Below are 14,520 nucleotides of genomic sequence, written 5' to 3'. Positions count from 1 at the left end.
CCCTACTTTTTATTCTACCTGCGGCGATCTCTTTTTCAACGTGACTGCCGCGTTTCCCAACATTTTTCCAGTATTTTAAATATCGATCAGTGGCATTTTAAAATGGCAGCGTGGAACAGTTTTTGCCTATTCGGAGGAATTTTTATTTAAATCTTTGTGTTACCATTTTTTTTTTACGAACCTGAATTAATTGTTTAAGAAAAGATATTTTCAATGCATAATAAAAAAAGATAATAATAAACATCTTTTATAGTTAACTATTTTCTTCAATTTGTGATAAATATTACTAAGACCCCTACCCTATTATTTTCTATTATCCGCGGTTTGACCAGCGTCGAGTTTTCTTAGACGTTTTCTTTCCGTGCGAACGTACATGCGAGGGGTGAGTTGGACGGTTGCGACGACATTTTCGAGCGACTGGTTGATTCGCTGCCTATGCCGAGGTAATTAGATTCTTTGAGGAAGCCCCGGGAATACTGTTTTTACTTATCCGACTAGCTGGCCGCTGCTTTCACGGAGTTAATCGGTTGAATTTTTCCCTCGGACACGCTGGAATAAAACTTAATGGGAGCTTTCGGTATTTCTGGTACCGGTTATGGCGACTCGGTTGTTATTTGTCTGGTCGTCGCTGATACCGTTTCTCTTATTGCTGATACTATAGCCTGCTAGTCACGGACTGATTGTTCTGGGCTCCCGTATAATAGACAGAATTACGCGGTTAAGGATACTCTGTGCAACTTCGTTAAACCGTCATTTGGGTAGTTGCTGTAACCGGAAATCATAAATAGCAGCATGGGCGAGTATCAGAAATAAATATAAATTCCCACAGATAAGTGTAAACGAAAAATGAAGTAACAATTCTTTAATACAATTTATGAACTGATCATGAAAACTGTTTCTTCAAATTCCAATTCGTTTCATTTTAACCTGATCTATCGAGTGATTAATCACTGGAGAAAAGGAATCTAAGGAATCTACAGCAGTATCTTACTCTTCGCACCATTCACCAATAAATACATTCTAAATTGAATCACTTAAAATACCAGTTAACAAGATAAGATTGTAATCACGTCTAATCATCAATCTAATTATTCAATAATTAATCATTTGCACAAATGTTAATAAATAACGGGAGAAATGGGTGCGATTGATATGGAATCTTGAAACCATTCGGGGTTCGATTCCCGCGGGGGTGGCGCCTCCCCTTCACCTTTTCCATCTTCAAGCTTCGCCGTTTGACGTCTGCCTTCGCTGAGCATAGGAGGCTCGCGTGCCCCACAGAATTTCCGAATTTTCCGAATTCCTCGCGGGACGTAACGCCGTAAATAGCAGCGAAGGGAAAGCTTGTTACCGAACGGAGATTTGTATACCGAACGGATCCGTTGTTCCCCGGCCGATATTTATGCGCCCAACGTAACGCCTCGTCGAATTCCGCGCGGGTCGCGCCGCCGTGCCGTTTCGAGCGTTTTCACGCTTTGCAAATTTATCGCTTTACTGCGCGGGGTGTAACTGTCAACAGTTAAATTAGATTTTTACTATAAGTTAATTTGGAAAGTAGACTGGTAACAGCCGATTTGCTAATTAGATTACTACTATTAGCGTGCTACGTACGTACAAAGTAGACCATTACCGTAAGCCGATTCGCTAGGACAGAGTATACTACTGGCTATCGGCCTCCCCCCCCCCTTTCTATCCAGCGAGGAGGAGGAGGACGAAGACTACTACTAAACACGAATTGCAAATTAGATCACGGTGACTAGAAGACGATCGACGAGTAGCTACTAGGCTACTACCGGACAGACGCGCACACATGTCTACGCGCACGTGTACGTGCACGTACGCGAATAAGGCTGCGTGCCACTATCAGTCCATTTGCAACGTAGATTACGCAATACGCGAACGTTTTACAAACTGGATCGCTGGTTTTAGTTAATTTACACCTGGACATCGACGCCGTTAAGGGAATTGAAATCGAGGCTATCCTTATCGGTTATCGGCCACTTTCGAAAAACTTCCATTTGAAATAATAATACTTCTTTCACCTCTTGTCGCGTTACATTTTGGCAGTTCTATCTTGAATGCATTTCTCCAACAATTATAATCGTGATACTAAAATTAATAAGAAGGAATATGCCTGGAACAATTTTATGAAAATACTTGCTCGTTAAGGGCCTGATTTGAACTAGCCATTGAAAAAGGAACGGTGAAAGCTCGCAGCTCGCGAATGGCTCGCGGAGCTCGCGGAACGGGCAACGCGGATAGACATAACGATTAACGATGGCGAGGGACACGCGTGCAAGTAGATACGTACGTCGTGATCTATTAATATGCAGTCAAGCCCGACGTTAGACGGTGCTTAGTCGCTTGTCAGGCGTATTATTACGGGCCAGCACACCCCCTTAACGCGTTGTCAACTCGACTCAACGACCGCTCGCTCTCCATTCCTCTGTTAGCGGATTGTCGACGAAATGGCAAAACTGTTTCACGCAGCTGTCGTCAGCTAATGATTTCGAAGTATCGTCTAATGTACGTATAGATTTTCACCGTCATTTATATATACTTACGACTGTACCCGATGAAACATTGCTTTTACCTATTCTCTGACAATCTCCACGGTAATAATTGATTGTTCATTATAAAGGCATCCGGCATAAAATATTCATACACGCTTGTATGGCAATTGCCAATGAAAACGAACACACGAGAGATAAATTAAGCCTGCAGGAGAGTTATGATGGACGTTCTTCAACTTTCCCGATTTGTCATGACACGTCTCAGATGTCTTAGAAAAGATTAGAGAATTTTCGATGTAGACACGAAATACGTACATGGATTCACTGTGGACGAAAAATATTAGCGCTCGGGCAGACGCGGACGGGCGAGCTCGATGTCCGAGCGTGTCTTGAATAAAAATTTTATAACTTCTCCAAATTTATGGCACGATAAAACGAAACTTGGGAATAAAAGCTCTACCTGAGTCTCATGAGAACTTTTAGTAGACCGGCTCCGAGACATCTAAATGTAAATTCAATATTGTATCTAATACAGAATAAAATATGCATAATTGGTTCCAAGAACACTTTGTTTAACAGGCGACTTGTTGACCTGCAAATAATTAATGATTCGTCGAGATTGATATCGGTTCGGAAAGAAAATCGTTAGTTATGTACTGCCGGCATTGATTCATAAACAAAATTACATGGTTGGCATGCGCACAGGCGATTTATAATCTACTTTGATAAAGTTAGAACCGTTTGCGAATTAGATTACCTATCGGCTAGTTGAAATTGTGGCGCCGGTATAGGTGTGAAATTGACGACGACCAGTTATCACACAATTTGCAAGCTGATTTATCGATTCGTACAGCTGAATAACTTTTATACCTCAGATTACGCAGTTTCATAATTTTAAACTGTAAGTAACAGTCTTGTAAGATTTGAATAAGTGAAACAAGTTATTCGTATAAAATTTATGTTGCAAGTTAAAATGTGGTTTCTTAAATTAATTTGATTAATGAAACAAACGAATAATATATAATATAAAAGTATTATAGTCTCGATCATTTGCATACCATACAATTGTTAAAAAATGAAAAGGTCGTTTTCAAAATCGAGACGCGTGTACGAAATGAAAATGTACTGGCCAGGGAAGGGTCAGCGTGATCAGAGACCGCTCAATTAGCGAGAAGAAGTTCTCGGTCGCTTGGCGTTTACAAGTTTTTTCCTGTCGTACCCGCGATTTCGATACCTCGATTCGATTTAATCGCGATCGAGCCCCGCGGTACGCGCGTACGTGTACTCGCCCCGATTTGAATTCAATCGGGACAATAACTTCGATCCGCGAGGGAAGAGACCGATCAAACGATTACCAGAAACCTGCGATCATGTTCATTGTATTCCTTCACTCCCGTAATATTTAAAATTAAATCATGTACTAAATATTCATCTTTTATTTGTTCAATTTTTTTGTAATATGGAGTTATAATTATTCTTCATTTAAAAAGTTCGCGGTATTCAAATACATTTTCTATTAGATAAATTTCGTGTTATATGGACATTAGAAATTTCCTTCAGTATGATTAAACCGTCGTGCGATTTGCCATTTACGAACGGCGGCGTGCCGCGAAAAAAGCTGGAAGGATGCGCGCGGTGTCCAAGGATTAATCGAGAAACACGGACTTCCGGACGTTCGCCAATTTGTATCACCGTGGCCCGACGATATCTCTGTTTATCGTTTAATTGAGGAACGCATAAACCGACCGGTTACCGGCGAAAATAAATAGCCGACAGCGTTGCTTAACTCGAAGCGGTCGACGCGTCCGATCCACTAGAATCGAACGCACGCTGGGTAAATCGAATTATCATACCCAGGTGTACAATGGAAATCACTTAACTAAATCTATACGAAAGTGAGGATAAAAATGATGAACTACTTAAAATATAAAAATAGTTTTATACAATAAATAATCTCAGATTATTTTTAAAATATTTTGAAATTATTAATATTTCATGAAATCTTTCAATATTCAATGAGATTGGAATAATGTCGTATATTTAATGAAACGAGTTTTAAGAACGAAGTGTCTGATGTTAATTATTTATTCAGATAATGATAAACTGAGGACGTGAGATTTGTCATCTCCACATGGTTTCCCTTAAAATAGATAGCATTTTTCGTGGAAATTCGATAATTCATTGTGCACTATGATCGCTGATATAGCTTATCGGCCCAGTTTCGACGGTCAAACTAATAATCGTCAAATATTTGCAGAAACTTTGTTCGAAACTCAACGCTTATCGTTTCTTTAAATTTTTCTCAATGACTCATTTTCTTTTCCCATCCTCTTTTCAATTGTCGACTTCTCGGAAATCATTGAATTACTTATTATGAAGCGAATTTTATTTTCGGGAGAAAATAAAATGGATTTACGACGTTCCGTGCAGACTTCGAGAATTTTCACAAATTTATGTTCGAAAAATGCACCGTTTACTTTAGCCCGTTGCCACAATTCTCAAGAATTTATTATCAGACGTAAATTTCGCGTTCTAACAATGGCCGTAGGGTTTATAACAACGGAGACAGACGCGAGATCTTTAGCACGGGCCGCCTCTTTCCAAATGTCACATTTGCTCGTTTGAAAAGAATCGGATCGTTGTTTTAACACTTGTAAACCTATTTTATTTCGTAAAATAGTTGTTTTGCAGTCGCAATACGTTGCACTTTACAGCCTGATTATTCATAGCCGGCGAGATCCGATATTTTAAAACAACTATTCCTCGATGTAGGTATTTTCAATTCACGGTTATTTACTTTACCAATACACGATTGCCCGCTGCCAAATTATTTTTAGTTTAAATTCCAACTTAAGTGTATAAAGTCAGTAAAATGTGATTTATCGCAATTAGATTTCCTGCGGTAGCCTTCAATCAATATTATAACCACTCGTTTACTGATCTGTTTTATGAACTGCTTAGCCTCTACAAGTAAATTTAAACACTGGTATCTATGAATCAATTCTTATCACATTGTACTTACAGAAAATCGTAAAATAGAAAACAAATTGATCTCGAGTTTTCAAACACTCATTCGTTCAGTGCATTATACTATTTCGTTTGTAATGCGATCATAATTTAGAAAAAAGTGATCATCGATTAATGGTTTGCCCACTGTTTGGCACCGCGAACTATACCGGAACTTGGGCCCGGGACAAGAAACGCGTACGGGCATCCCAGCCGAAGGCTATCACGCCGCACCATTCACCGCTGCGCTTCTTATCTGCGTTTCTTTCCGCGCTGCGTGCCGTGGGAGATTCACGAGGGTTCCGTGAAATTTCACGCGGACAATTCCCTTTTTACTCGTCCCGCCTCTCGCGCGGAGTTTCGTACAGAATTCGATCTCTCAAAGGAATTTCGCCGCTCCTCGGACTCGCGTCCGAGTAATCAATTAGCCGGTCGAACTTTATGGAAAAAGATCCCTCGGCAAACTTCGTTCACTGAGTTCGTTATGCTCGCGGATTTCGCTGCCGACTCGCATTGTTATTTCGTTCATTTCGTCCGATATAAACGTCTCGTTAGTCGGCTCATTTTTCCGACGAATATGGATAGTTTGAGGAATTCAGGCCGACAGAGTAGAAGTTACGTGAAAACGGTGAGAATGCAGTGTTCAAAGAACGAAAGGCAATCCTTTGAAACATCTTTTACATTTTATGGAATTTCTATACGCGAGACAGAACGATTTATCGTTTCCACCGTTATTTTCACTTGGTTATATGTATACTATGTTTCTAGTTTAGATTAAATAAACGGAGTTCGCTCAGTAATTCATGGTAAGCAATGAACCGTTATTGAAAAACTTCTGGAAAGCTGACGTAAAGAAATATTTGACGTTTTTATACTTGTTCCACTGCACGGGTACTGGCCACGTCGCGCGCCATTTGTATTGAGTTATAAAATACATTGTAAAATTAACGACGATTTAATGGAATAGTTGTAAAATGGTATCGCCGTTGGAAATGTGAAGGGTTAAGCTGTCGTTTCAATGGACGGTGATTTACACCGTCGCAGTTAAAGAGTTAATTTCACGGTGAAACCCCCCCCTTGGCAACTTCTAATTTTATTAAAGCCGATCGGAGCCTATAGAAAAACTGCGCAAACCGTAGCCTACGCTGTTTCACTTTCATTGTTTCAAACAAAAACCTGGTCAGTGTTTGCGTTAAGCTTATTTACTTCGTTATCGTCGAAGAATAGGAAACGAGAACAATGAGAACGAAAATTCTATCGAAAAATTTGTACTACTGCTCGTTTTATATTACTATAGCAATGTTTCAGATATCGTAGCTCATCACTGATTACAACTTTCACGGTTTGTACGCCACGGTTTATTTATCGCTGTCACTTGTTCATCCGATGGTATTTATTGTAGCGCAGCGTCGAGCAGAAAGGAATGAATGCAATATAAAAAATGACCGTAATTACGCTTCATAAAGAAGAGAAACTGGTATGAGAAAATCCGTAAAACCGCCGGGAGGAGTTATATTGTTCTTCCATATAACAGTGTAAAACGATGTGGCGAGTATTTAAGTTAGTGAGTGAAAAGAGCCGGTGGGATGTTTAGTAGAAGAAAGTAAATAACGACCTCTTAGAAATTAACCAAATTTTATTCTCATGGAATCCTGCACGCCTGCTAGAAAAACGAGCCACGTTTACTTAAAATTGAAAGAAACTAAACTGTGTATCACTCGTCATTTATGAAAGTTTAATATCAAGTTTTGTACATAGAGATATTATGTACTTATTAACTTTATTACATTTTTAACTAGAATTTCAGGAAATCCCTAGGCCTATTTCTTGTTTTAACAAATTACTTGATTCCTATATTTGCAAGATCTTCACTCTCGATTTTTTAATCTCTCCTCGTATCATAATGTTACACTTTTTACTGGGACTATCGTCGACACGGAAGGTCACGCGCGATTAAAAAATATCGTCGAAATAGGTCCTCACGTGAGGTAACGGCGTGTCATTGCTATTCACGAACTCGCGGCTTCGTGACTGGAAAATTATTCGCGAAGAATCAAGGCCAGTTGTAAAATTTTGCCAGATCCCAAAACAGCGGAAGGCATACGATAAACTAAAAATCTTATCGATTTTGATAATCAATTTTGATATATGCAAAGCATTATTTGATATTTATTATCGAAGAAACATTTTGTCAGTTGAAGATATCCAGTCTCAAATAGTGTAAAATTGTCTACTATCTCTGAGATCCTTGTTCTTTAATTAACTGCATCAAGTACAAATTTATATAAGATTGAGTAACGTGTAAGAACACAAATCAAATAACTTTAAACGAAAGGGAAAGTTACATTCATTCCTGGTTTTTAATTCAAATATTACCAATCGATCGTTCCAATTGTTCTTTTACAATGACTAGGTACACTAATTGACAGAAAGGCACTTTCTGGACATTCTTATACTACATTATCAGCTCAAGATAGATATTCCATCCTGTTTCGTTTATTAGTCACACGGCCGCAGTATTTTAAGCAAACAATGCAGATACGTTTCTCTTATCAGGATTAAGCACGACCCATGGTAGGAGTGGCGGAGTGCAGCTAACACTGAACCGGTAGCTGAGTTCAAATTCAAGAAACAAATAACGCACTTCGTCGTACGGTGGGCACAAAAGTCACATGCACGTAAAGCAGCATGAGAACAGCAAACAAATAAAAATCCTATATCTTTCTATTATGAAATGTACATTGCGTGATAAAGTCTGATTCATTTAATGCAAGTGAAACTACTAATTATGAAGGACGTAGCAATTAATTTCCTTTGTGCAGTAATTACAACAGCTAAGGAATAAATATAAATAAAACAAGAATATGATTTGATGAAAATAATAATAGAAAAATGTAGTTTGCTTTCATAAATTCTTTTAAAGCTTGTCCGATACAAATAAATTCGACATTTCCCAATTCGACTAAGCCGAGGAACTTTCAAAGTGTTCGCAAATTTAAGTGACAAGCGTCATCGCACTGGACGTGTTTCGGAGCGGGTCATCGCACCCAGGGAAGAAGAAAACTCTCCCGTTTTCCCGGTCCGAGGAACCGACGACCGAGCAAAGCGTCTTCTACCTATATCACAAAGCACTCGGAAATCGAACTCGGTGTTGTCTGGTCGCACTTGCGTTTTCGGAACGGATCCTGGCAGCTTGCCCCGTTCGATTTTTATCGCGATCCGAGCGCACGAAAACGAAATTTCTTTATCGCGGAAAGACGATCCTCTCGGGTAAAACCCGGCACGGAGAAGTGAACTCGGTGGGGTTTTGGAACAGAGACAAGCAGAGAAAGGGTTTTTCGTGCGGCTAGTTTGACCGGAGCGTCGCGGCGCGACTAGTCCGACGGTGAGCAACCGCGAATCGAGTTTCAATGACACACGCGGCTCCGATCTCACATTGCCGACGGCTATTACCGAGTTCTGACTCTACGTTTCACGAGATTTCTCACTGAAGACTATACAACTCTTGACTACAACTTTTATCAACGCATTCATTAAAGAAATTGTCGAAATCTTATTCCGTTTAGATGCTAAAATGTGACGAATTTGTTATCTTGTATGATGTTCAGACTAGAATAGTAAATATGTATAACTGTAATCGTGAGTATGGGGAATAATATTAAGCAATTGCATACATTGACGTGTGCTATTTGATCAGAACTGTTTCTCAATCAGTTGACACGTATAGTAAACGTCCCAATTTCTGTTCACTATCTTAAAATTAGATACAAAATTATAGAAAAAGGAGACAGTGAAATCGTGACGTGAACATTTCTAAATTAGGACATTTAAATCCCAAGAATTTAAGTAATGTTAATAATTCGTAATCTCCATAATTGATAATTGCAAACTGTGTTTCAAGCGAATAACACTACGATTCACTAAATAGCTTTTCTTATCAAATAAAGAATGATATAATTCATAGCCTCACATTTTATTGAATATCTGATGATGCAAATTCTTTTAATAAAGAAAACACTATACAGGATTAAATAGTTTAATTCCTCATTTTCTGACAATAATTCTTAAGAATGGCAACATGAACGTTTGAGATTCAATGTAAAAATTGATACCTAATGAAAAAGATTCCAGTGAGAAGATCCCTAACCAGGTAAAATATCTTTTAGAGAAAGTTTAGGAGATCCAGTGCTAGTCATCTTAGATCAGAATTGATAATAGATGAAAGTTTTACATGAATACCTTCGAATGTCGAGAGGGATCGTAAATATGTTAGATGCAAATATCGAACTTGCATAAAGCAATGCATTTGGAGAATATTTAACAAACACGAGTAAAGTGATTACGAAAAACGAGGAAATAATTTATGTTCGAATTAAGAGAATTTAAGATTCGTTACGATTCAAGGTGTGTACCAAGAAAAACGATGAAACGCTTCGCACATAATTATCTAACATATCAACACCACTTACATTGTACATTTTATAGTCTTGATTTATCGTGGAAATCTAATTCAAAGAGAAATTTAGTATTCTATGATTCTGACATTTATAGATGCACGATTAGCTCAATGCCTGCAGTAAAAATGCAATTTTCCTCAAACAATCTTAAGTAACATCGCCAGATCTTGAACACCATTGTTACTATCAATTTAACGAATTGAGTATATGCTTCGAATCAAACGCGTCACACGGATGGGAACTGTCACGTTGCATTCTAATCCCTTATCAAAATTCGCCCACTTGCCAGATATGAATTTATTTCACATTTCCCTAACCGGACATAATCAGAGGAATTCGGTCGTCCCGATTCACTGTTGATTTCACGTGGCGAATCTCGCAGCATGCGGTGAAATAGAACGGACTCAAGGCTACTCTACGGTAGGAAGGGCACTCGAACGTGCTTTTTTTTCCTCGCCTAATCTAAACCACAAGAGCACTCGGCCACGATTCGCCCACGAACCCCCACACGGTTTTACAACGGGCCGCACCGGTGAACGCATAAATGTAGATTTTTCTCACTTACGGGTCTCGTTCACGTTTCCCACGGTATTGATCAGCAGAGGTCCCTGGACAAGATCCTCCTCGAGGTGGGCACGGCTCGGTCGGGCTTGCTTTCTCCGTGACATCCCTTCTGGCCTGTTGATCGCTGGCTCACGTCTCGTCTCGCGCTCGTCACGTTGCGTCGCGGTGGTTGATCGGAACAACGGGTGCGGGGCGTCTCGTCGCTGGTCGCTGGCAAAAAATCTCGCTCAGACGGGCCGACGACACATAAACGGTCCACGCCGCGGCGAGGACCACCGCGTCGTCGTCGTTGGTTCCGCACTCGTCGATTCCTCTCGCGGGTAAACCGATTCACTGCTGTACTTCACCATCGACACTTGTCAGGGAGCCGCACCTCCCCGCGCGCGTTAATCCACTTCCTGAACGATCCCATGCGGACAGGCCGTGTTCACCCGGTTTAACACGGTCGAAAGTAACGACACACCCGAGCCATCCCGCGACGAATCGCGCGACACTCCGAGAACTCGAGTTCCTTCAGGATGAAAATGAAAAAACAAAAAATAAAAATACGGCACGTAGCTCCTCGCGTCGACTATTTTCTCCGCCGATCCCTTTCCCTCTGTTCCACTGTATTATTATTATTATTATGTACGTTTTCACACACTGAACTTATTTCTTTTTCCTTTTTTATCGAAACCGTGGACCGCCCGATGACCGGTGGTGCGCACACGTGTGTCACATGAACCGTTTTGCGTCGCGAAACTATCAGTCCGTCCTGCGTCCACGCGGGACACCGCGTGCGTGCGTGGTTGCGTGCCCGGTTCTGGCCTGCTGGCTCGGTCGCCTGGCCTGCCTGCCCGCCTGCGTGCGTGCCTGCGTGGTACGTAAGGTGCGCGGAAACCTGTGTACGTGTGTCTGTATATACATACGCGCGTATGTATATATATATATGTGTATACGTATGTGTATGTATACGTGTGTTTATGGTCCTATATCTCGCGCGAAATCCGCGGGGCTCTGGTGCCTCGAGTCGGCCGGACGACGGACGGACCAGCTCTGCGCCTGACGTCGCTTAGCCCCTCTCCTGCGCTGACCGTCGCGCCCGTGGTGGGATCGGCGGGGAGAGGACTGCGCGCGCTTGCCGCCCCAACCGACGGCGTCTCCCCCCACCGTGGGCAACCCTTCCCCAAACCGGCACCCGCGGCTCCTCGGCACCCAGGAGAGGCAGGGGTGGGATCAAGTTCAACGTGTACTCATGAATCTGAATCAATTCGATAAGTACAGACCGAAAAAAAGTATCCAGGTATAAGTTACATACCCGCGGACCGTTCGACTTCCTTCGCTGCCTCTATTCAACGTATTTACTACGCTATGTAACTCACCTCGCGATGTATGCGATGGTAAATTAATCGCTTCTTGCCTCGGAACGTGGGAACTTGATGCGGCCAGTGGCTACGAATGAACGAGTATCGAGAATGAAACCGCGATTACGAATGTTCATCGACGCCTAGCTCGGCTAGATTCGCCCAGCGGAATCATCAGGTAATTTTTCTGTTCTCTATTCACCTGTTTATTTGTTCAAATGTTTTCGCTTCGAGTTAACCGTTACGTATCGCTGGTTAACGAGCATTCGGCGCGGAAAGAAATGGTTCGGGGAATGGAAATCAGAGTGAGAAATCTGTGCGTATATCGAAAGGCTGCTTGGTGAAAGAAACCAGCCGGAATGATTATGGTAACGCAGTTTATTCGGGAACAAATAACTTCCTGTAAATGTTCTTATAATTGCGTCATTGTTCGAGCTAACGAATAAACCAGAAGGAATCTTGTTTGTTCTCAACTGTCACGAGGTTCAAGAGAATTCTCGGCACTATTCATTCATCAAATTTATTTATCCCGACGTCATAATTTTTTCAATGTCCGCCAGTTATTTTCTATTGTCCACAAGTGGCTCGGCAATCAACGTCGAACGCAAGCAAAATATTATTGATGTACCACGAATTATCAATAATCTGTAGAAAGAAATGTAAAACTGATTCCTCTAATAAAAACACGTAATTAAGCCGCCGGTGAGACGCGGTGACAAGCAATCGATATGAAAACCATGGTTCTGCGGAACGACAAGTAACCGATGATAATTGGTATCGTCGCCGGTATCGTTAATTTACGAGGCCGGCCGCGCTGCATTCATTACTTATCGGCAGTTTTCGCGTTGCCCGCGGATCGAAGGAAAAGCGAGGAGAATTTCCACGGTGACGGACTGGCTGTTCTCTCTCGGATGATTTTCTGCCTCGGCTTCGGTTGTGTTTCTGTAACTCTACCCCCCACTCGCGCCGGTCTCACCGTCGGTTTTCCCCTTCCGGTTCGACGTTTCTCCCCGCCGTGGTAGCCACGTCGGAGGGCGTTACCTACGTCGAACGACGCCACACCCCCTTATGCATTATTATACCGGCAGGCACTCGTGTCTCTATGATTTTATATGCCCTGTGAATATTCTACCACCGGCTTTTCCCCTACCGCGCGTGCCGCACGGCCGCGCACGCCGATTGTATTCTCGTCGCGCTGACGAGGTTTTTATAGCGACGACGCGCCGCGTCACAGAGAAACGTTCCTCCTCGGCGTCGCGTCGCTCCGCGCCGGTCTTCCCGCGATCCGCTTTCCTGTATCGGATCCGAACGTACAGTCTTCACTTGAACAGCCTCGAATAAAAATTGATACATGCATGTAAGCTCATGTCGAAGAAAAGAATTGCTTGCTTATTAGCGACAGCTATTTGCATTATAAATTAGTAGCTGACATTAGTTTAAATTGATGTAAACACTTGGACGATACGATATAACAGGCTTCTGGCTTCCTCGTGAAAAGCCTTAAGTGATTAGTCATAGTTAATACAACTGCATAATTTCGTAAACCGTAGTAATGTACGTAAAAAAAAAATTGGAATTTCTTAATATGCATATTCACATGACTTGAGAATTTTAATAGAAACACTTTAAACGAGTCCTTGTGTTAATAGACAGAGCTCACTTGTTTCCCAGATGACTTGACAAGAAATTATTATTTCCAGATGAAACTAAATGCTTCCAACAATTGCACTTTTGTGTACTAGTAATTCAAATTCTGTGATAATCATTCAGTACATTAAATGACCATTGCCTCAAAAAAATTTCAAAGATACAAAGACTGTAAATACTTGATACGTAGATTTTTCTGTAATTAAGCTTATTATAATTGACATGGGTTTATTGAATTTATTTACTTGATGATACGTTCCAGCATCGAAAAGCACCTAACCGCGAATCCGCAATCGTTACTTGTAAATCTTTAGCGATACGAGCAACCCTTTCCCTGCCATTCAACCCTTATAGCGTTCTCGGGGAAAAAAAGCAGTCCGGCGGCTGACTCGCCACTTGGAAACGTTGGCCCCATTCCGGTCTCGTCTTTAAGGTGTCAGCGCGCTTTAATCTTCGAGAGCCCCGGAGAGTCCCGGAGGCTCAGCTATTCCTTTTAGCCGGCCCGTTTCGCTTTGAACCAGCCGGTTATACTCTATCATGCGATGCCGGAGGGGGAGAACAGGTGGATCGTAGGAGTATCGACGATTCCGAGGGACCGTTTGGGGTAAGGCGAGAAGGTCCAAGGTTCAGGTGCTGCCGCGCCGGTTGCGTGCACTTTTATCGTCTGAAAATGCGCACTCGTCCACCTCTTCCTCCCCCTGTCTTTTTTACCTCTGTGTCGAGCCTTCCGGGCTGCATCTCGGATCCGTGCGGTGCGCCGGGGATCTTCGTTCACGAGGGAGAAACATTGACTCCTTTTGCGGGTTTCGGGGCTTTTGTGCGATATGCTGCTTCTTTGCGGTGACGCACCGCTGATCTTTGAAGCGCCCGTTTCGCGGCTACGGCCGGATAGAATATTCGGTCATAAAGTCGATGAATGAAACGGTACAGTGTTTTCGTGTTACATTCAGTAATGAGTAATTTAGATAAGTATAGCCTGTGGGTATCAAA

The 14,520-nt window shown here is 41.9% G+C and overlaps 1 protein-coding gene across 3 annotated transcripts in view; it reads right to left on the bottom strand.

The window, feature by feature from the left end:
- The window catches only part of salm (spalt major), a 67,022-nt gene extending 55,469 nt beyond the window's left edge, over nt 1–11,553 (bottom strand). For all 3 annotated transcript variants that reach the window (XM_018033571.2, XM_018033589.2, XM_026818264.1), the window contains exon 1: nt 10,542–11,553. In XM_018033571.2, coding sequence (XP_017889060.1) covers nt 10,542–10,644 — 103 coding nt within the window. In that variant the 5' untranslated portion in view covers nt 10,645–11,553. The remainder of the gene's footprint in view (nt 1–10,541) is intronic.
- Between the last annotated feature and the right edge of the window lie 2,967 nt (nt 11,554–14,520).

This window comes from Ceratina calcarata, unplaced genomic scaffold (genome assembly GCF_001652005.2).
Source record: "Ceratina calcarata isolate Rehan_Ccalc_2016 unplaced genomic scaffold, ASM165200v1 scaffold141, whole genome shotgun sequence".
In the NCBI taxonomy this organism is placed as follows: Eukaryota; Metazoa; Arthropoda; class Insecta; order Hymenoptera; family Apidae; genus Ceratina; species Ceratina calcarata.
Note: the sequence above shows the minus strand (reverse complement) of the source record. Positions and strands in the feature narration are given on the sequence as shown.